Source organism: Eulemur rufifrons, chromosome 19 (assembly GCF_041146395.1).
Source record: "Eulemur rufifrons isolate Redbay chromosome 19, OSU_ERuf_1, whole genome shotgun sequence".
NCBI lineage: Eukaryota > Metazoa > Chordata > Mammalia > Primates > Lemuridae > Eulemur > Eulemur rufifrons.
This window is the reverse complement of record NC_091001.1, coordinates 33,699,336-33,722,026: the sequence shown is the minus strand read 5'-3', so window position 1 is coordinate 33,722,026 and position 22,691 is coordinate 33,699,336. Positions and strand designations below refer to the sequence as shown.

Below are 22,691 nucleotides of genomic sequence, written 5' to 3'. Positions count from 1 at the left end.
AGAGCAGTCGTGACTGTGTGTGGCGATCGATCCTGACAGTGCGGGTCAGAACTGCTGTGTCAGCCACGGCTCAGAGTTAGTAACACCCTCATATCGTCTCCCCTTTGGGTGCTAACTTGGTAGGTGACTGAGTTCTCACCGCCCTCTTGAGGTCTTTTCCGAGCCCTGCTCCCTTCCATCTCAGTCTCTTCTTGGAGGCTTTTCCACCCTTCCCCTGAAGCAAGGTGTGCTCTAGGGCTCTGCCCTAAGCAAGCTTTTCTTCCTTTCTCTTCCTCGATGAAAGCATAGAGTCCTCCAGGTCTTCCTACTGCCTGTACACTGATGGCGTCAAGTCTGTACTTAAGCTCTGGTCCTATTCATGAGCTCCAGTTGGGTGGGTGTCAGAGAGGCCCTGGAATCCCACCCTTTGGATGCAAGTCCTGACTATCCCACTGGGTAGCTGTGTGATATTGGGCAGGTTACTTATCCTCTCTCTGACCCAAGTTCCTCACCTGTAAAATGGAGGCAATATATTAACACCTACCTCATAGGGCTGTGTGCAGGATGAAATGAGCTCACCGTACAGAGCGCGCCGTGGTGCCTGGGGCCAGCTCTCACTCATCACTATACTCATTTCAGACAGCTCCTCCCTGCCCTTCCAGAATGCCAGTCTTTCAAGGCAAGGACTAGGACCTTGCTGGTATACAGTTAGTGCTCACTCTACAGGTTGTTGAATCAATTCCCATAGGCATAACTGAAACCAAGGTCCCTAGCACCTGATTCCCTACTCTTATGTCATTTTGCGTCTTAGTTTTTTTTTTTTAAATTGAATGTAAAATGCACATAACATAAAACTGACCATTTTAACCATTTTTAAGGGCACAGTTCAGTGGCATTAAGTACATTTGCATTGTTATCATCCTATGTTATTTTTTAACCAGTAAGTTCCACTCTTATGTCTCCTGTACCAGATATCTCCTTGCCCCACGTGACTGCATTCAGGGCTGCCCAGCTAAACCTTCCTGAAACATCGCAGGTGCCACGCCTGCCAGGGTCCCCCCGGGTTCTGCAACCGTAGTTGCTGATCGGTGCGGTGATAATTGTCTCATATTGAGGGCCTTTGTTGGTTTCTGATTGATAATAAATAATGTGTATCAGTTAGGGTTTCAAGTTACAAACTACAGAAACTAACTCTGGCTGATTTAACAAAAAAGGAACTAATTAAGTAAAACTAAATAAAATCAGAAGAACCAGCAGACCAGCAAAGCGGTGGAGCCCATTGCCTTGGCTCACCAGGGTGCAGTCGTACCCCCACCCCGAGATGCCGAAGGCTGTTCTGCTAACCAGGCGGGCACCAGGCTGCTGGCCACCTGCCCTCAGTGGCAGGGACCCTGTGGCACTGCCTGTGCCCCCCTCCCTGTGCTTCTCAGAGTAGGGTAGATAGAGGGGCCACCAGCTGTTGACTGGCCTAGCCCTACTCATGTCCCCACTCCATAGCAGGAAAATAAATATCTGACTATCACCAGGTAGAGAATCTCTAAATCTAAGGGGTTCAAATTTGGGGCAGCCAAAACCCTGACATGCAGCTGCCCTGTCCCGTTTCCTCTGAGCATCCTCTTCTCTGGACAGACACCCTCTGTTCCTTCATCTAAACCCACGGGCAATGACTCTAGATCCCTTACCACCCTGCCATTAGTTCTTGGTACCCAGAATGGGAAATAATCTTGAAAATGAGGCCTGACAAGCCCAAGGTACAGTGGGATTATCTCTTTCCATATCCCTACCCCTAACTTCCGTGAAGGCATCTTAAGATTTCATTACTTTTCTAGGCAGCCATACTGCATTGATGATTCATGTTGGCTCATATGATGCTTGTGGTCTACTTCCAGATCTTTTTATATGAATGACTGTTAAGCCAGGTCTTCTCACTCGTTTACTTACCTAACTGGCTCATTAGACATGTGCCAATTTAACTGAGTAACATGAAACTGTAAGACTTCAACTATTTAGTTCACACCCTCATATTCCCTTACACCATCGTATAGTATACTTAGCTACTTCAGCCAGAAATTGCACACCGGTGGTCTGTGGGCCAATTTGACCACACATTCATTTTGTTTGGCTGATATGGTGTTTTTTTGAGAACTGAGTTGGTTGCCAACAGTCGAACATCTGGAGATCTCACATAAAAAGCAGGACTTCCAACTTCTCTTGAAAGGCAGGAAGATCTGGCAATATGTGGTCATCATTTCTCAGGGTAATGAGTGATTGGCTGGAGCTGAGCAGCCGCTACCTCCTTTAAAAGGTGAAGACACAGCTCACCACAGTCCCCACCGTGCCCTGTTGGCCTGACCTACCTCCACTTCCTATGTTACATGCCCTGCCCAGCCCCTGTAGACGTCTGGGTTTGCAGCCTGTAGGTACTGTGGGAGGTGGAATGGCAGGGGCAAAGAGGGTAAAGAGGAAGCAGAGAAAGTCCGGGAAAGGCGGGGTTGAGTGGCCCTGCACTTGCTCTTGTCTGGCTTGGGTTGTGCCTAATAAACAGGGACACTGATGGCAGAGATGTGGTTTTGAGTGCCTGGCAGGGGTGTCTATTGTTCTGTCTGTCCAGCATGCCACTTCTGGAAATTCTCACTTCTCCTTCTGTGTGACTCTGGAGGGTGCTGCCAGGTACCAGATCATCATGCTCCTGTGGCCAGAGAGTGACCACTGGTCCAAGCCAGGTGACAGGGTTTTAAAGTTTCCAGCCTGTGACAGCATCAGATGAGCTGGGTCTCTTGTCAGTGGCTGATGCTGTGAGATGAAAAGCTCGTGGAGCATTGACCACGTTTTCTGTCCCGTGGGTTGGGAAACAGGCAGCCGGTGTGAGAGGGGAAGGAGCAAGTCATCATGTAGGGAAGGGGGGAGCGGGACTCACTGGGGACTCCATCTTCATTAACCTGGCCCAGCTCTTAGCCTGGGGTCCTGTGCGGTGCCTCTTGTTGTTATCGTATATTCTGTTATCTTTAAAATCTACGTAGAGTTGGTTTCTGTTGCTTGCAACCAAAAGCATCAGGGCATGTCATCAGGGGCAGCCCCTGTTCTCTGCAAGCCCTCCTTGTGCCTAAGGGGTCCCCTTGTTCCCGCTTGCGTCCTGTGTCCACACCATCTGCTTTTGGATCAAGCATACTGGGCTCTCTCAAAAATTCCCTTTCTTGTTCCCGAGTGAGGGTCAGAGAACGAAAGGTGGCTCGTGTGAATGTGCTTCCGGGCACTGGGAGGTGCAGTCCCTTCCTCCAGCCCTCTTGGGAAGCCAGGCAGCTCCAGGATGCCTTCCATCACAGACCGTGGCCGGCACTGATGTAAATCAGACACCTGGAAATACACACCACCGAGAGAATCCGGGCTGGGAAAGCCACCTGTGCTGTCAGGAACAAAGTTCCCAGGGACTGGCAGCCTCCTGTGAGCTCAGGACACCTGGAAGAGAGAGAGTGAGATCTGCATTGAAATCACCAGGTGATGAGATTGAGACTTTCTTTCACTCATTCAGCAAATAGCTATTGAGCGCCTACTGTATGCCAGGCACTTCCCAGGCCCTGAGGATATTATAGTGTCAATGACATGTAGCTTACAGAGAGCCTATATTCTAACGGCATGTGAACTTCATGCTTTAGGTTCTGGGGATACAAAAATTAAAATTCATTCAATGACTAGTCTTGGTCTTAAATATAAATAAAAAGGAAAAACAAAAATTAAAATTCAGCCCCAACGGCCTTAAAGCTATAAGCATCCATAACCTTCCTCATTTATAAAATAATTATTCCACAAGGCTGTTTAGAGGATTAAATAAAATAATGCATAGGCATGTTCTTGGCATTTGAGCCTCCACAAATATTGCCGCCTTCTCGAAAAAACTAAACGTTTCACAGTTAGCTTCACAAACCACAGGACAGCCTGACCGGCAGGCGGGTCCTCAGCGCCTCTCCTGACGTCAGCTCCCGGCAAGAACTGGCTGCGCAGCGTCGGCCGTGGTGTGCGCTGGGCCCCGACGGGAACGCGAGGTGGCCACGAGAGGGCAGCGCGCGGCAGGGAATCCTCGCCGCCGGCCGCAGCCCGCCGCCAAACTTGCCCGCTGCTCCGGGTCCTCAGTACGTACTTCCGTTGCTCTGACGCTCCCAGAAACCGGGGCTTCGGGAAGGAGCGCGAATTCCCCCGCCTCTGCGCCTCCGAGGAGAAAGTGGAGCGGGGTTCACGAGACTGCGCCGCCTCGCGCGCGCCGCACGGGTGCTCGTCGGCGGGCAGCGGCTCCGGAGAGGGCAGGCTGCCGCGCGGAGGAGTCGGCGGCCCGGGGCACCCCCGCCCACCCGAGCGCCTTCCCCTCCTGCCTCCCGCATTCCACACCCACATCCGCAGCTCCGGGGCTGTCACTTCTGCGCGCCACCTGGAAAGAGGACTGGACTGGGAGCGCTCCGAGGAGTCGTCCGGGAGGATGCCTGGGCGTCGGCTGTGTCACCAAGCTGCTCCCCAGCGCCAGCGAGGAAGGCAGTCGGGATAACGCCGCCCAAACTTTCCTTCGCAGCAGCGTTGGCAGGAAACGTCGTCCCTCTCTGAGGCTTGCAGAGAGCCGAAAGAAGACTTGGGCGCTGAGAGGGGACAGCCTGGCAGGAGGATCGGGAGCCCTGGAGGTGCCCTAAGGGACAGGGCCAACAGCCCTCGTGCGCCCAGGCGAAGAAAGGTCCAGGGGGCGCCGCGCCTCCTTCCCTGCGCCCTGCAGTGACCGTGACCTCTGCGCCGCGCACGTGCTCGCGGCCGAGGAAGAGGAAGGGTCCAGCTGAACCCTCCGGGGACAGCGACTCCTGAACAGGCCCGGGGCGCATGGAGGTGTCGCGGGGGTGGTACGGCTCGCCAGCTGCACGGGGGAGCGCGCACGCCGCGCCCCGGCCTCCCCGGGGACCTGGCCGGCCGCTCCCCGCACTTCCTGCCGCGGGGCTCCGGGCCCCGAATAGCCTCTTGGAACGCCGAGCTGGTTGAGCTTCGTGCGGGGCAGCATCCCCAGCCCCCGGCGCAGGGAGAACGCTCGGCGGTACAGGTGTAGCCGGCAGTCCCAGGCGCTGCGCTCGGAAAGCCTGGGCGGGCTCAGCTGGCCCGGAGTTGGCTCGCAGCGCGCGCAACTCCAGTGCCCGCCACGCAGGCTGATCGGCTCGCTAGTTTGCATTGCCGAGGCCCCAGCCTCGGGTCGCCAGCCGGGGTGACCGAAGTCGCGGCCGAGCCCGGCTGCCAGGCAGCCGCACGGGCGCGGTCCTGATGCCCGCTGCTGGTGGCGGGCCCCAAGCCGCCCCCGGGACCTAGGCAGCTGCGCCAGGCCGCCGGCGCCTCCCCCATGCTGCTCGGAGCGTCTTGGCTGTGCGCGTCCAAGGCGGCCGCCGCTGCTGCGCAGAGCGAGGGCGACGAGGACAGGCCCGGCGAGCGGCGGCGGCGGCGAGCGGCGGCCACAGCCACGGCCGCAGGGGCGGGCGACGACATGGACGAGTCGTCGCTGCTGGACCTGCTGGAGTGCTCCGTATGCCTGGAGCGCCTGGACACCACGGCCAAGGTGCTGCCTTGCCAGCACACCTTCTGCCGCCGCTGCCTGGAGAGCATCGTTTGCTCGCGCCACGAGCTGCGCTGCCCGGAGTGCCGCATCCTGGTGGGCTGCGGTGTGGACGAGCTGCCCGCCAACATCCTGCTGGTGCGCCTGCTGGACGGCATCCGTCAGCGACCCCGCACGGGCGCCAGCCCCGGCGGCAGCCCGCCCGCGCGTCCGAGCCCTGGCCCCAGTGCGGCCCCCACGCTCGTGGGCGGCGGGGGCGGCGCGACGGGCAGCGCCCCAGGCTCCCCCGTCTTCCTACCCGCGGTGGCGGGCAGTGCCACCGGCAGTCTGCGTGAGCTGGCGACCGGCAGGAGCGCGCCGGTGGCAAAGGTGGGTATGTGCCCCGGCGGTGCGACGCCACGCTGTGTGCGAGAGTATGTGTGGGCGCGTGGGCGTAGGGGGCAATGATGCGGAATAGATGAGACTAGAGGTGGCCCCGCGCTGACCCACTCCTTAATCCGCGCCGCTTTCTCCAACTTCACTTCTGTCCAGGGATTCCACGAATTTCCCACTTGTCAACTCTGGGACGCGTCCCCTTCGCTCACCCCCGGCCCCCGCTCCGAGAGCTTCTTGTCTGCACCTACTGTGGGTCCATCCTCCCCTTATAGAGTCCCTTCTACCACCTGCACTCGCTCGGTGGTGGCGTCTGGTCCCAGGGCACCTCGCTACCTGTTCATTTGTGTCGATCCTCCCGCGGGGTGGGCACGTCCCATCTCCCTGTCGGCGTCACCCACAGTTCCTCCGCGGGGCCTGTTACCTTGCTTCTTTATCTTGGCACCGCCCTTTCGTCTCCACAGAAGGGGCAGCCTTCTTACCCCGGACCCCCAGACGCTCCCTCTGCGTACCCTGGGCCCGCCTGGAGGGAAGTTGGTGTTAACATTTCTGGCTTAGGATGGTGTTCCGGTGACTGCGCCTGGGAAGCGCTGGCTGGGTTGGGAGGAGAGGGCAGAGGGAAGAGAGGGACTGGGGTTTGGAAAAATGCGGATCACAAACTCCTTCTGGCAGGAGGGAAGGAGTTAATCAGGAGGTCCCAGGAGCGTTTTGGCCCAGCTCTTGCTGGACTTGGCAGTGCTTGTCCAGAAGCCAAGGTCCTCTCTTGGGTTCTTAGGGTTGCATTCCCACGTGGGTCTCTATTTATTTTTATTATTATTTTTGGTGCAACTACATCAAACGGCCTTCACTGCTTCTGTTTTAGTCGAAAGACCTTCTTTGGGGGGCTTCAGTGATTTGGTTTCAAAAGCTTATTACATGTCCTTACACACCCTCTCACCTTGGGAACTATATTGGGGGTAGCCTATGGGTTGTTGATTTAAGTGAGAAACAAAGGATCCAGGTTTTGTAATTTCATTAAATGGAGAAAAGCACATTTAAAGGTTAAAAAAAATGTTGATCTATTGGAATAATCATTTGCTTTAGAAAACACAGCCTTATTCCTCTGCTTTTGGCCATTTAAGGATCGGTGGTGTACAATTCTTCCAGTATGCACGATCCTGAAACACTGGGAAAATCCTAGCATCTGAATTGTGCACTACTGCAGTATCTCTAAGGTTCAGAACTTAAAGCCTTGCATGCTGAGCTTGAGTTAAAGGTCATACTTTGCTGAACTGGGGTTTTTCCATAAATCAGGAAGAGCAGACAAAGATAGTTACTAGGGGTCACTGCTGAAGGGGGATTTTTTCCTTGGTTTTAATTGTTACTAAATCCAGCTACATATTTGAGTTAGAAATTTTCCAACTTTTCCTTCCTGTCTTTGCGGTTTTTAATCTGAGGTTTTATAATTAAAGATCTTTATTTGCAAAAGATTGGGTCACCTCCTTCTGCTCCTTGAGTCTAGTAAAATGTGGGGACATTCTGATGACCACGTGTGTCCCGACGTCCTCCTGGCTTGTCTTGGGGGAACTGTGTCTGACCAGGAGGTTAGCAGGTACCCTCTGAAATGGCAGCCTTGCTGGAGCTCCTGGAACTCTGTGGCATTTGTGGCGTTTTTTAGAACTTGCCAGAGGGGTTGATGATCATAACTTTTTTTAATGACAGTAACTGGGAATTGATGTTCTGTTGACCAGATTTTGAGACTATTGGTTGCCTTCCTCCATGGGCACACAGATGATGTTTCTGAATTTCTGTGCTTTCAGGAACTCCTAGAACACATTTTCTTTCTTTTCTTTTGCTGTGTTAACTAAGTGCAATCCGTAGGCCTTTCTTTACAGGCCCATCTCAAAGAGAGGAAAAACCAAAGGTGGGGTTTGTAATACTGTCTAGCTTTTAATAGCCAGTTAGTGGTTGCCTTCTTGGTTACCCAGAAGTCCTGCATGCTATACTCGCACTACCACCGTGGGGTAGTAGCATTAGGTCCAGTGCATCTTCTGGGTGGAATGGGGAGTTAAGGGGAAAGGGGTTTTACTAGAGTGTTGTGCTTTGAGCAACCCCATAAATTTTCACCTGAGCAAAGACCGCACTGAAAATTACCTTTTGTATTTTTCTGTCCATTGGAATAGCCAAGCTGAGTGCTGGATGTTCCCGAATGTTGTTTAATAGATGGGCACTCATTTAACCATTCAGCAAATACCATATATGCCATAATAGCAGGTGACCATAAATAGGACAATCCTCTAGTTTCCCAATTAAATTTTGGGCCAATTGGGATATGTGAACTTTTTAGGCATATAGATAAATATCTGCTTAGTTTGTTTACTTTATTAATTTAGTTTCAGTTTTTTGGGACTGCTTCATGTATGAAATGTGTTAATTTCTATTTGGTTGCACTTGCAGTTCATAAAACATTTTTTTCCAAACTCTTCACGTGCATCTTTTGTATCAGGGTTTTTTGATGATCACCAGAGTACTTGGAGTCACCTAGCCTGGTTAGGAGAGCCTCTCAGTTCTGTATTCACCTGAGTCATTTGAGAGAAAGCATTTTTGGGGGGATCAGTTAATGATGCTGCCTCTGGAAATTTTACACCATGTTACAAGCACCTGTAGCCTAAGATCAGGACTGTTGGTCTCTTCATTTGCCTGTTGGCAAATATATGTGTTGCTTCTTTAAGTATGTTAATACTGTTACTTCTTAAAGTGATCTTTAAAAAGTCCTGTTTTAATGGTACTGTCCCACCATTGCAGTTGCTGATGTCTGCTGAATTTCTCAGCCCAACTTGTTTATTATTTAATTTTCATAATTTTGTAAGGGAACCCCTTTAATACTCCAAGCTAGCATTGGTCATATTGTTTCAGAGCAATGTGTCATGCTAAAAGGATTTTGTGGTTCTACATAGAGTAAGTCAAAGCATGCTTTTTAATATGAGAGATTTAATAAGGACTCAAATATAAGACAATTCCAATTTTTTTTCTGAACTAAAAAAATATTCCTTGCCTTATGTTTGGGCCAGGCACTATTCTAGGTGACTGAGACAGGCTTGGACTCTTTTTAAAGAGCTGACATTAGCGGGTGGTGGAAGGAAGCCATCTACTCTGGGCTCTAAGGAGGTTTCTGTGGCACTGGCTGGTGTCAACCCAGAACTCTGTGAGGGTTAAGAGGAAGGATATTTTCACAAATTAAAGAACTATAGAAAGTTTGGGCAATGCCTTTGATGATGTAAAAGTAGGCATTAGAGCCTAGTTTGTCTGTATTGTGTATCTTGAGGTACTATGGGATATGCTGAAATTAGATCCATTTGAAAATCTTTTCCGTTTCTCTCAGACAATGTGCCTGGGACCTCATAAACTATAAATTTATGAAAATAAAATAAAATAAAATAAATTGGAGAATCATAAAAATTGTATCTATTAAATATTTTATAAACACACACACATATGATTCTTTTACCATTGTTTTGGATGCAGGCCTGAGGACTTTTCTTTCAGTTCCAAATTGTCTTTCTAGCTGAAACCACAGCCACCATTTTTGATTTTCTGTTTGTTTCTGTCGAGTGGAGTGAAGACTAAGAGACTTTCAAAGAATTCTGAGTGGAGCATCCATCTAGATTTTAAATAATTCCTCCTCCCAATGTTTGATATTCTTGTTCACACCCAATTTGACCATTTTAAAGCAGTCTTTTTTTGTTGAGTCTTTCCTAAGTAGTCATCTTGGTTTTCCAAGGGGCAATATTTTTTTTTGCACTCATACTTCCTTGGTTACATGCTATTGAATTAAAGTATGTATTTAGCAGCATGAATTCAACTTGCAAAAGCATAGTTGGAATAAAGAGTGGATTCCTGATAAGCACAGGTGTCCTTGGGCAGGAGTGGCCGACCCAGCACTGCCAGGCAGAGCCTCCCGTGGGCGTGGGCGCCTGAGGCCGTCTTACAGGGGAAGTGGAGTGTTGCTTAGTCCTGCTGGCCAGCTGGCTGGAGGCCAGGATGGAGGGTGTCTGTGGCATCTGGAAGCAAGTTAAGGTGTTCCTTAGTCATTGACAGTTGAGCAGCTTTTACATGAGACTTTCTGTTTAACAGTACTGAGTGCCTACCACGTGCTGGGCACTTTGATACATATCGCCTCATGGAAAGTTCACAATAACCCTGCCAAGTGGCCAGTATAATTACTATTTTGAGGCCCAAAGAGATTGCTATTTGGGCAAGTGAGAGAGCTTGGAGGTGACTGAGTAGGATGTGTCCTCTGCCTCCGTTCCTCTGCCCTCTGTTCTCTCGGCTGGATCCTTGGGATGTGCCTGTGGTTTGGTCTCGGATGCGGTAAGGGTGCCAGAGAAAAAGGCCAGCACTCGGGCTTCACCGCAGGCCAGACAGCTCACCGGAGAGCAGACTGTTGACGTGACAGCAGAGTCACAGTGGAGTCCTTTTCAGAAGGCCCCTGAGTGTGGAAACAGCACTTTTGAGACTCACCACAGTCATGTTTCGGTTTGTAGCCAGTTAGTGAATAATATAATTACCATTTATTGAGCACCCACTGGAGGCCAGGCGAGCATGGTGCCTCCGCTGTATGCCGAGGGTTGAGCTGGGTGGTCTAAGTGTATGTCATCTGTTCTTTCCTGCAACTCCATGAGGTCGCTAGTCACACAGGCAGGGACATCAAGGTTCCAACATTCCTTGCCGAGTGGCTGACGATGACTAGGGGTGTTCCCTGAAAGATGGGCTTTGGGCTAAGTGCCTAGCTGGCTTTGCAGTTAGAGGACTCAGCTCCTTAGTGGCCAAGGTCCCAGACATAAGACCCCCTCCATTCACCATTCCCCAGGCCACAGATACTCTTCCCAGAGAGGCTGCTGGCTTGTAAAGCCAGGCACTGTGCAGTGCAGTGTGGCCGCAGGAGAGAGCACCGGGCCAGCTGTGGCTTCGGCAGCAAGTGATGGGGCCGCCCTGTGCAATGCTGTGAGCCATACGTTAGGAGTCCGAGCGGCCCCACTCTGTCCTCAGTGATCCCTGCTTGTCCATTCTTCTGCTCTGCCACCGTGTTGGCCTCACCCTACCCACCAGGTCTCAAGACAGAGGCAGTTCAAGTGTCATGTCCCCATGACAACACTCAAAAGCAGAGAAGGAAGGTTTCTTCCCCTTGTTCTCCTCTCCAAGTCTCGGAGCAAACCTCGGTCTGGCCTCCCACACCCTTCCTATCACACCTTGGGGGACTATGTGGCATCCCAGGCTGGGCCTGAACCAGCTGCAGCTCGGCCAGGGCCTTGGCACACAGGATCACCTTCCCCTTATGGGGATGAGGCCCCACCGCCCCCGTCCCCCGGGGCACGCAGACTCCCTTGAGGAAGGAGAGGGAGGGGTGGGGACTCATGGGTGGCACATGGGCAGGAATCCCTGCGCAGGTGTGGTTTACAGATCGTGCAAGAACAGGTTTTAATCCTGGCTTCCTCACTCCCTCATGTGTCCCCCTGTGCAAACGTGTTAGCTTTGCTGAGTGTTCTTATTGGTGGATTAGGGATCCTGTCTGCTCCATCGGATACATGGGACGACGTACATGCAGTGCCCAGCACACGCTAGTGGCTGTCCTTTCACTGCCTGTTGCTACTATGCAAATCTCCAAGTGTGTTGTCACCAGTGAGGCCCACCTCGCAGGGCCTGCTCGCGGCTGGTGTGTTCATTGCGTTTAGTGTCCTAAATTAAGGGTGTGTGTGCGTGTGATGTGGACCTGGATTGGTACGTGTGTGTGTCTGTTGTGAGTCTGACACCATGCTTTGCCTTCAGGTTCAAAGTCAGCCTGTGTTATGGTGGCTGGATTGTCACACGTTAATGGGCATCTAAGTCAAGTGATTGGTTGAGTCTGTTTGTTTCACCTTTTAAACTGCTCCAAGCTTATCTTTGTTATCAGAGAGAGGCAGTGTTCCTGATCTTTACAAACTTCATTATAGATAAAAAATGTCTCAACTACAATCTGCTTTTACAAGGCCGGCAGGGGAGAGTAACCCTGCTCAGTTGCGGCCCCAGATGGCTGTCAGGCCCCCTGGAGATGAGCCCCCCGGTAATGTGCAGGACACAGCCTGTCTGCCGCTGCCTGGACCCGGCTGCTCGGTGTGGCTGAGCTGAGCAGTTCCACCCAGTCACCTCCGCACTCTGGCTTTTGAGAGCCCACCTGCCTGCGTGAGCATGACAAATTTGGGTGTCATGTCCATTTCAGTTCAATCTGTATTTAAATTCTATCCTTTACAGTTAACATGATCTTTTTTGAGGTGCATTTCTGAAAAACAAAATCAGCAAGCATTTGGTTATGGGGAAATGCTCTTGACAGCACCACGTGAAGAGGCCAAGGTCAGTTTTTATCAGATTTGCCTTGCTTGGGAGGTCTTCAGATCTGATGAATGCATACTTGATGTGTATCTTGTTGGAATTTTAATTAACCTTAGAAGAATAGGGTATCAAGCTGAAGGTATTGGCAGCAGTCAATGGTGACTAGTTTACAAAACGTGCAGGAACCCCATAATGTGGGCCTGACTTTTCCCATTGAGTGTAGTTAGAATGAATAAGTGTATAAGGTTGAAGCATGATTTGGATTCTACCCACAGGTTGCTGCCTTTTAAAGCTCCGCTTTGGCCCTTAATGGCTCATGGATATTTAAAGGAGTCGCTTCTCTCTTGTGTAACAGGTGTTTACATTCTTTAACTGATACAAACATGAGGACATTATATTTGCATTTCTGCTTAATGGAATGTGTGCACAAGGCTCACGTGAATTTATGTGAGTTTAAATGAATTAGAATTCACTGTGGACATTCAGGTCATCAGAAGTGGTAAGGAAAATTTAAAAACACGCTCACATCAGGGGCAGATGTGAGCGAGTTTGGCTGGGCGCTGAGGTTGGAACTGGAGTCCTCAGCAGGAAATCCTCGGTGTTCTCAGTTGAGGCTTCTGCTCACTAGTTCAAGAAATGGGATGTTGGTGTGTTTCTCTCTCCTGCTTCGCTGGACACATATTTGAGCACCTGCTGTGTACCAGGCACTACAATGGGCACCGTGGGGGTACCTTGGATAGAGATTGTGCTGGTCTTTCTTTATAATGAAATGTAATTTTTTTCCATTTAGTTAAGTGACCGGATGTGCTGCAGAGGGAAACGTCTGCTATATCTTTCTATTCTGTGTTTATCTGGCAGGAATTTCTAATGAGGAAAGTGGCATCAGAACGATTTGGGGCTTCGTGGGTTTGCAGTGGGTTCTCACCTCTTACGGTTTCTTCTTCCCTTGTCTTGATTTGCCCAACGAGGACTTCACAGTTCTGCTTTCTGGATCTTTCGTACTTTGTGGTGGGAATGAAAGTGGTGAGGAGGGTCCCTCCCACAGCTGGGTGCTGTCTGAGAAAGCTGGGTCTTGCGGGCAGCACCTTGCAGAGAAGGTATCTGGTTCTTGGGTGGAAGTTCCAGAAGCGCCGCATGCTCAGCGGGCAGGAGGACTTTGCTGCTGTAGCTAGAACGACGGAGGTCAGGTGTGTCTGGCGCAGTTTTTGAAGCCGCTTTTGGCTTTTGGAGGCCATCTTTCAGCACTCCACCTAAGGTGGGACTTGCTTGGCTTTATCGCTTGTGATCTCAGACATGTGAATGCAAGACTGCCCTGGGCTGCACGGAGGGGAAGATGAAAGGTGAGTGAGGTTTAGGCATATTTCAGTAAACAGCTGGAGGTTGACTAATCTCATCAGGCCACCTCCTTGTTATCAGCAGCTGCTTTTACTTTCAAAGACTAATTGTTTAATGCTCTGAGGCTGTTTGATTCAAATGGTCAAAGCATCCTTCAGAGGATGGCGTACTCACTCGTGAGGGTGGAGGAGAGCCCTGCGGGGTGGGGCGGGGCGGGGTGGCTGGGTCAAGGGACTGCTCTAGGTCTGGTGTGTGTGTGTGCCCTTGCTCCATGAATGCCATGCGGGCACACACACTTATTTCTTCTGTAAAATTTCTAAAACATATGTAGGAATAAGGCGGTGGTGCTCCAGTTTCGTGTGTGTGAGTTTAATTGTTGAAGTGCATAGTCTCTGTTGTTGCCGGGATTTCATGGCTGTTTTAAATATTAGCTTGGTGCACCACTGGCTGGCAAGGTGGCAAGCAAATTTTGAGTAATATTGTGGAGCTGACATAATGTATTGAGCCGGTTCTTTTAGAGAGGGGTCAGGGCAGCCCACTGCTGCAGGTTCGTTCTAGTCCCTCTCCTGTCCCTGTAGCTCCCTCCTTCCGCAGCCAGGAAGCCGGCCAGCCCCTCTTCCCCTGGGTGTGCACGCCCACCTGAAGACTGCAGTGGTAATGAACGTGCAGTGTGAATGGTGGCCCGGGTGCTGGGGCTGTGGAGCTGTCACGTGGCCCTGTCTGAGTGCTGTTCTTGAAGTCTGGCCCAGAACAAGTGGTGTTAATTTATTTTAGCCCACAGATATTTATTCACTGCCCACCCTGTCGCAAGCACCAGAAATGATCCATGCTTTCTGGGAGCTGACCCTTTAGAGGACACTGTAAACAAATAGCCAATAGGTTATACAGGTTATACGTGGTGTGGCAGGTGGCACTTGGGCCTGCAGCGGAGTCGTGGCCTGTGACTCTGTTATGCAGCTCATTTTGTTTCCCTAAATGTACCCACATATTTTCTATTTATGGGTAAACTATTTTAGATTCCTTAACTCTTTATAATCGTACTCCAAATCTATATAACTTAAACATCGCACGCTTTCTCCTTTCCCCAGCACAGCTGAAGGTAATTAAAGCTAGATGCGTTTGCATGAGATAGTGCATGCAGAGGGTCAGGGATGTAGTTTGTGCTGAATTAACATCACCTTAGCAAAGGTAACCAGTGAGATCAACTTTTCTTCTACTAAGTTAATTTTATCACTAGCAGTAATTGTCTGGACCAAGTTTGCAGTCTGAACACGTGTGAAATGCAAGGTGGACGCTGATGCACCTTCACGCTCCCAGGAAAAGGACAGCTCTCCCGTATCCTGAGTGGCAGTTCTCCTGTGTCTTCCGTGGCTGAATTTGTGTTGTGGACTACAGCAGGGGAAGACGTACAGTGTTAAATATCTGCTTTTTAGAAAATTAATTTAAATAAAATATGTTTTTTGTGGCATTGGGAGTGTAACTGGTATCTCAGTTTGACAAAAGAAGCTTTGACATACACACAGTAGTAGAAGTTTTCCTGGATTCGAAGTTGTTTTCTCCAACATACCAAATGAAGTGACCTATGTCAGATTCCACCGAGGACTCACACCCTGGGGCTGAACTTCATGGTGGAGAAGGGCATGTGCTGCGTGCCCGTAGCCTATCAAACAACGCAGTCTAAGAATTGCAGTCCTTGAACTTTTCAATCACCCACTTGCCAAAGACAGTGTGTCCGTTCCTCGGCAGTTTGATGCCTGGAGTTGCGTGGACAAAGGGCAGCACATAGGCAGATGGAGGCTGTTTGTCTCAAATACAGCTGCTTTAAAGAAACAGAGTGGTTTATTGATCAGAGGTAGTGACTCATGAAGCATTGAAACTGTGCCCACACAACTCAGGACAAGGCTGGGGTGAAGAGGACAGGCCAGCAGAAGAGGACAGGCCACCCTCCTTCCGCTCAGGCTGCTGTCCCCTCCAGTCATCCCTGCTGCTGCTTTTCTGAAGGCCCTGTTGGTGCACACGGTGGATGTATGCGGTTGACGCACGAGGTTGGACTTCTGTCTCTTCCCGAGATTAGCCATGTTCAGCCACTGACTTTACATGTGAACCATGATTCTGCTTATGGTGCCTTTCTATACTGATGTTCTTTTTCTATTCTCCCTAGACTTCAGCAATTTCTTGCTTTTTAAATTTAGGTGGTATAGGAAATAGACTTTTCCTTTTTTTCCTTTCTGTAAAAGACATACATGCTTTACATGGAGTTAATGGGATTAATAGCCAGTCTGTGAATTGTGGTTCATGTTAATGGTAACGTTTCCTCTGTGTCCCCAAACTAATCAGTGCACCATCTTTGACCATCAGCACCTGCACAGTCAGGCCCTGAGTGTGCCCGTTCTCCACTCAGGGCTTTCGTTGCCATAAGCAGCCTCCTGGGCCGAGTAGCCCTTTCTTCTCTAACCCCAGGCTGTCCACCTGGGCTTGTGATGAACTGGATATGCCTAAAGTACCCCTGACAGTCGGGCATGGTGTGGGTGGGCCCCTGGGGAGACGGGTGGCCTCTGGGCTGCTGTGGGCTGCTGTGGCATCTGTATCGAAGGGTCTGTGCTATGCTGGGGACCTCCGTTGGTGAGAAGATGCCGGAAAACAACCAGACCCCTCTGAGCCTGAGTCTCTGCACGGCCCTTTCTTTTGTGTATCTTCTGTGCGGTTTCTGCTTCCATTTTTATTTCCTCAAGCTGTTTTCAGTGATCTTTCTTCACTCTTGCCTTCTGTGGGCTGTGTGTTTTCCTGACTATTACTGCTTTGTTGGCCCTTTGGAGTTGCAGCCTCTGGCTTCCCAGAGGCAGCAGCTCCTCGTTTTGCCTGGGTCCCTCGCTCAGTGATGAGCAGGGCTCGGCCCCACCTGTGCCAGCGCTCTCCCTGCCCTCCCTGCCATGCCGAGCTCACGGAAGGGGCTCGAGCCATCTGCAGCCCACGGGCACACACCTGCCTTCCCCAGTGCCCAGGGCAGGCCCCGAGCTGAGCCCTGCGGCGGCAGAGATCGCCAGTCTCCAGGCTGACCGGTTCCTCACAGGTGCAGACTGGGGCTCCAATCTGTGCGTTTGTCTGTCATGAAATCGATGTGGCTCTAGGGTGTAGGTCCCAGGAAGAGCAGATGACATTGGGGATAACCATGCATCTTGAGAGCAGAGTTAAGGCCCGAAGCTTGCATCTCCCAGGAGGAAGCAGAATGCTCATTTCCTAGACCCAGGGCAGAGGTCTCCCGACAGTGTCAGTGGGAGGTGGGACAGGATGAGAAGGAGATTCAGAGTGGCCCTTGGGGCCAGGAGAGGTGTATCCAGCTCAGCAAGGTCTCCTCCCGTGCCTGCTGGCACCTGAGTGGCCACCTGCAGGGCTCCCCGGGGCACCCAGCTCACTGCCCACTGGCTACCTTCCCTCTACAGTCTCCCCGGCAACACAGTGACCCCTTCCGCACTCACAAAGTCTCACGGGAACTTCCTCTGGCTAGCGGCTGCCACTTCTCCTGCCCGCCAAGCCAAGTCTTCCTCTGGGGACACGGGTGTCTCCTGGGGGTCTCAGGTGTGTGCCTGGAGCTTTTGCTGCAGCCCTGGCATGCTGCCTGCTGGGTGGGCTCCCCACAGGCTTCCCCGTGGCACTGGAGAGCCAAGGTGGGGCAGCTTCACCGTCCTCCCCGGCCAGGGTGCGGTGCTCCCAGCCCCCTCTGGGTGGATCTCGGTGCCTTCCTGACCCAGTGAGCTGGGCATTCCCATTTCTTTGACAGCTACCTTGTCTCTCCACCCATACCCTTTCCACTGATGTTTTCAGGAATAGGCATTTATTTGTGGTCTTAGGTTTTTTCTTAAAAATTGACATGCATGTTATGTTCTACTCCAGAACATGCTTCCTCTGATTTTAATAGCAAGCTGTGAGGTTAGCCCTGCAAAGTTGGAATCAAGCCCCAAGCCTCCCCACAACCCTGGCCCCCCAGCACCTGCACCCACACTGCAGCTGGCAGGCACAGCGGCGAGCAGCGAGGGAGCAGCTGCCGTCTGGGCAGTCCGCGCTGGGGCCCAGCAGTGGCACCCACTGAGGGAGGATTTGAGCGTGACTTCTGTCAATGGGCCAGTCCCCTCATCAGGTGGCTCACTTGGTTCCCTGGGGCAGAACAGCCTCTGCTGGGCTGCATGCCATGGCTCTACATCTGGAGTGGCCTGGTGAGGTCCGCTGAGTGGGCGCTGGCGGGTGGGGCCGAGGCTTATTATCTGGTCGTTGGTGTTCCTCTGGCTCCTCCTGCAGAGGAGTCTGGATTGTTGTGGAGCGAAGGGAGAGCTGTAGGCTTGTCAGTGGACGTGGGGAAAGGTGGCTGTCATCAGGGGACACTTTCATTCTCTAAACCTAAGTGGGAAAATTCTATCAGGTTGGGGAATTGTCAAGGATGTTGGCTTTCAGGGTGACAATGTCACGTTGACAGGTACAGCACAGGGGTGTTCTAGTGGAGAATCCGGGACCCGGAGCTGGTGTCCTGGCTGCTGGGGTATGACTTGGCATGTGAGATGCAGGAGGGGAAAGTGCTGCTGGGGTGATGGTGTTCCTGGTGGGGAACTGGGGAACCCCAATGTGGGGTGCCCACTACGATGGCCACGAGAGGGTTCCAAGCGGTACCTGAGGAACAAGTTTTATGTTAATGTTTGTGTTTATTTTAATGGTCCCCTCAATTTATGTCGAGTGGTGCACATAAAAAAATTATGGCAGTTGCTTGAAGTTTCATTTGGAAACAAGTTTAAATAAAAAGTGAGTCAATTTAAAGAAACTCATTGAGTAAATATTGTGAAGATGAGACATGAATGACTATAGTATAGATAAAAACTGCGCTAAGTTGAAATGAAATCAGAATCTTGAAGAGATACCTGTACTCCCAGGAAATCCTGCCATTTGTGACAGTGTGAATGAACCTAGAGGACATTATGCTGGGTGAGATAAGCTGTGGAGAGACAGAAAGGCAAAAATTGCATGATCTCATTTGTATGTGGAATTTTAAAAAGTCGAACTCATGGAAGCAGAGAGTAGAATGGTGGTTACCAGGGGATGGGGGTGGGAGAAAAGAGGAGATCTTGGTCAGAGGGTACAAACTTTCAGTTATGAGATGTGTAATATCTGGAGACCTAATGTGCAGTGTGGTGACTACAGTGAACATTACTGTATTGTGAACTTGAAATTTGCTAGGAGTGTGGATCTTACGTGTTCTCAGCACACAAAAAAGGCAACCATGTGAAGTGATGGATATGTTAACCAGCTCGAATGTGGTAATCATTTGACAGTGTATACATACATCAAATTATCATGTTGTGTACCTTAAATATATACAATTGTATTTGTCAATTATATCTCAATAAAACTAGGGGAGGAAAAGAAATTATACATGATGATAAAATGTGTCTTTTAAAAAAACACAAAGCTGCCATAATCAGCAGACTTAGTTTTCCCCATAGCATCGTGACGCTTGTCTTTTAAAACCCTTGTTTCCCATGGATCTGAGAGGCTGGCTCCCGGCCGTGGAGGTGCTGAGGATGTATAAGGCAGGAGAGGGTTGAGTAAGGTGAGTTTGAGGAACAGGGTAGCATTTTATGTTTGGAAGCCAGTGTTTGGAAAAATTGCTTTTTTGATTTTTAAACCCAAATAATAGCAAGTGTGAGAAACCTAGCCTTTGAGATTAATTTTGAGCTGAAGTTATCAACAGGGCAAGAAGAGTGACATACATCCCCTGAGTCCTTTTGCTGCTGTGCTGGGTCCAGGCCGGCTTCCTGAGGCCTGTCTGCAGCTGGTGGTGCACAGCCAGCACAAGGCCACCCACACCTGTGTGAATGAGCCAGGTGCCAGTGGCCTGAACCACAGCCGAGCACCGATGGAGAGGCGGCAGGGCAGCAGGAACAGTGGAACAGACCTTACTCACCAGCCGTGGTTCTCAGAGCTTGAGTGCTTGGGCAGTGTGGACACAGGTGTGCTGAAGCGGGTGGTGTGCAGTGCGGATCGCAGGGCTGCGGGCTCCAGCTCTGGGCTCTGGCAGGTGCAGGGTTAGAAACTCAGGGGGCTCTGGGCCAGGCAGGGCTGTCGGAGAAGCTCCTAAGGGAGTGCCAGGCATTAAAGGCATGACCTGATATTGACATCTTATGGAGCTTGGAGTCATCTTTGTCTGTTCCTTGGAGCCCAGCTGCCCTTACATTCCTGCCCCGGGAGCTCATTCCTGCTGCGGCTGGGCTCTTTGCTTACGTGAGACCCATCCCCTTCACCATGTCTGTGTGTCCCTGAAGGACTGACTCTTCCTTCCTCCATCCTCTGGAGGCTGTCCAGAAGCCCGTTGTGATGTGGCTGATCTGGGTCCTGCCTCCTCCTCTGTCCCACCAGGCTGTCCTGGGGGCTGGCATGCCCCACGCGTGGCTGGGCCACTCTGTGCCACTCTCGCTTCTCCAGGTTCTCACCGAATGCCTAGAGCACCACTCTAGGGTTCATGTCCTGGTTGTTTTCCAGGTCTTGGGTGTTCTCACCCATGCAGGATTGTAAGTTCCTCGGCGTCAGGACCAAACCGTGCATTGAGTCTGTTCCCCTGCGTGACAGCTCGGGAGCCCAGGTGCAGTCTCGGTGTGTCCGTGGGTGTGACCTCCAGGGTGTGGTGGTCAGCGGTGACACCTCTGCAGGCTGAGAGGCAGGAACACAGCTGAGCTGGGGAGGCTGAGGGCGAGTGTGGGGCTCACATCCCCCCGCACACCTGCTGGGGGCGCTGGGGCATGTCGCGGTGCCCTCTGGGCTACAGTGTCCTGTCTGCAAGGTGGGCCTGAGAAGGGTGTCCCCCTCCCCAAAGAGTTGTGCGGCCTGAGGGAGTTCATCCACGAAGAGTGCTGAGAAAAGTGGTGGCCAGGGTGCCTGTTTCTTGGAATTACAGCTATCCGTGGGGGCCGCGAAGTGCGGTCTCGCAGCCACAGCTGCAGGGAGGTGTGCTGCTCTCTCCCCGCAGAGGCACCTGGGGGAACCTCCAGCGCCTTTATGGACGATATCGCCTCCGGGCGTTGACCAGCTGCCTTGCTGTCGCTGAGTCAGCGTGAAGGGTGGCTCCTGAATGGCAGCCTCAGGGAGCCGTCTGTACACTAAGGAGACCCCATATCCATGTGTATTTATTATTTTCCATCTGCTGCTTGGTCAACAGATCTGATAAGAAGCCAACACTTGAGTGAATTATTTTGCAGCACTAAATGGAATCTAAACATAGTACTGTAAATGGGCCAAAAAAGATGCCTAGTCAATTATTCAGGAGGGACACACCAAGGTCTCATAGCTCTTTATTGATTCCTTGTTCTCTTGAAAATGATTTATTTGTCAATTGCCCATCAAGTGACCTTTCTAGTATATTTGCCTGCTTTTGGTCTTGGGGCACTTGGTTTTATAATTTGAATTTCTTTTGTAAGTATTCAGAGTTTAACGAGCAGTCGTTGAGGTAAAATGTCCAGAATTGGAGCCTGACCATTCATCTTTCCAATCAATAGCTAATGCGTGTCAGTGTGAACATGCATTTTGATGTACACATATGCAGCTATAATTTTTATAAATTATGCATTTATAATTATTAATTGATTCATCCCTTTGAATGGCAGTTTTGGGGATTGCTGCCGGTCTTCGTAGGTTTGCTGAAGGTCTGTCGGCCCCTCAGGATCTAGTGCTGCCAAGATGGATTGTCCTGTGGGGCCTGTGGGATCCACATTCAAGGGAGGCCTGTGGCTGGGCCCTCTGGTGGGTCCCAGCCAACCCCCATGTGTGCTCTTCTCCTTGTCACCCACGCGTGGGACTCAGTGTGTCCTCACTGAGGGCAGAATCCCGACATTCCCACCTGCTTGCTGTAGGACTCGGGCAAATCACTTACCGTCTGGAGTAGCCAGTCCTCTTGTGTGCCGGACCCTGGTCATGCCACCTGTACAGTGTGGGGGACCCTCAGGGACATGTGCACAGAACGCAGCACGAGGTCAGAGCTGCACCAGCAGGCCTCAGAGTTGCTACTCAGGTGCTCACAAGCAAGCCATCAGAGAGAGGGTTTCTTAAGGACAGGTTTTGTCATTTTGGGCAAATTAGGGAGATGCTATAGCTCAAACTGTGTACGGGTTTCCGCACGTGCAGGCTGGTACCTGGAAGAAGGAAAGGAGGGCTGAGTAATTGGCTCAGGGGAATATTATTGCCGACTGGTGCCATTTCGATGAGTGATAGACCCCATTAGATCACAGTAAAATACTCGATTATGTATAATTAAAGATGGCATTAGTCAGGCAGAAGCCACAGCATTTAAAAATGTGAAAGGGATAATCTCTAATGCTGAAAAGTACATTCATGACTGAAGAAGCAGCTTAATGTGGGTGTGTTTGAGGTCCCGTGTCACGGAGGCTCGGCCGTGGCAGGCTGCTTGTGTGAGGACAGCTGCGGTTCCCTTAGGTCTCAGGTATTTGTAGGGACAGCAGTATGGTGGTTTTTTTCCGCAAAGTATTTTTGGTGAATTCATGGCTTGTGGAACAGTTCTGATTGGTGGTTTCACCAAAGAAATAAATCCTGTATTTTGTTCTTCGTGGATTAGGCAGAGGCCCCCCAGCCTTGGGAGCCTTTGTTTCCCTGTTTATGCTTTCTGGCTTTTATGCCAAATCCCCCTTTCCTCACTCCCTCCCTCCCTTCTCTCACTTAGTCATTTGTTCCTTCTTGTGTCTGGGCTCTGGGAAAGAGCAGGGAGCCCAGCCCAGCCTACCCTGGGGAGCTCACGTTGCCTGGTGGGCACAGGGCCGGGCCACTGTCCCCGGCCTTCGTCTGCTTGCAGACTTCCATGCAGACTTCTCACGCAGACACCCTGAGTGCTCCGGCCCCGCTGGGACCCGTCTTCCAGTAGATGGTTGGCTCGGAGCTGAGAGGTCTCCCTGGGTTTGGCTTGAGCTCCTCCACTTGTTTAATCAAGAGTCGAGTGTCTGGCAGACAACTTCAGTTATTAATAATGTTGCTATTAATATTCACGTTGACAGTCATTTGCACTTCTAAACCTCTTTTCATCTCAAAGGTTACCACAGCATTTCCT

The 22,691-nt window shown here is 51.2% G+C and overlaps 1 protein-coding gene and 1 pseudogene across 1 annotated transcript in view; one reads left to right on the top strand and one right to left on the bottom strand.

Moving 5' to 3' along the window:
• Positions 1–4,382: 4,382 nt before the first annotated feature.
• On the bottom strand, positions 4,383–5,173 carry LOC138399435 (uncharacterized; annotated as a pseudogene).
• Positions 5,174–5,338: 165 nt separating this feature from the next.
• Positions 5,339–22,691, top strand: part of SH3RF3 (SH3 domain containing ring finger 3) — a 305,736-nt gene continuing 288,383 nt past the window's right edge. The window contains exon 1 of the mRNA XM_069494498.1: positions 5,339–5,917. Coding sequence (XP_069350599.1) covers positions 5,339–5,917 — 579 coding nt within the window. The remainder of the gene's footprint in view (positions 5,918–22,691) is intronic.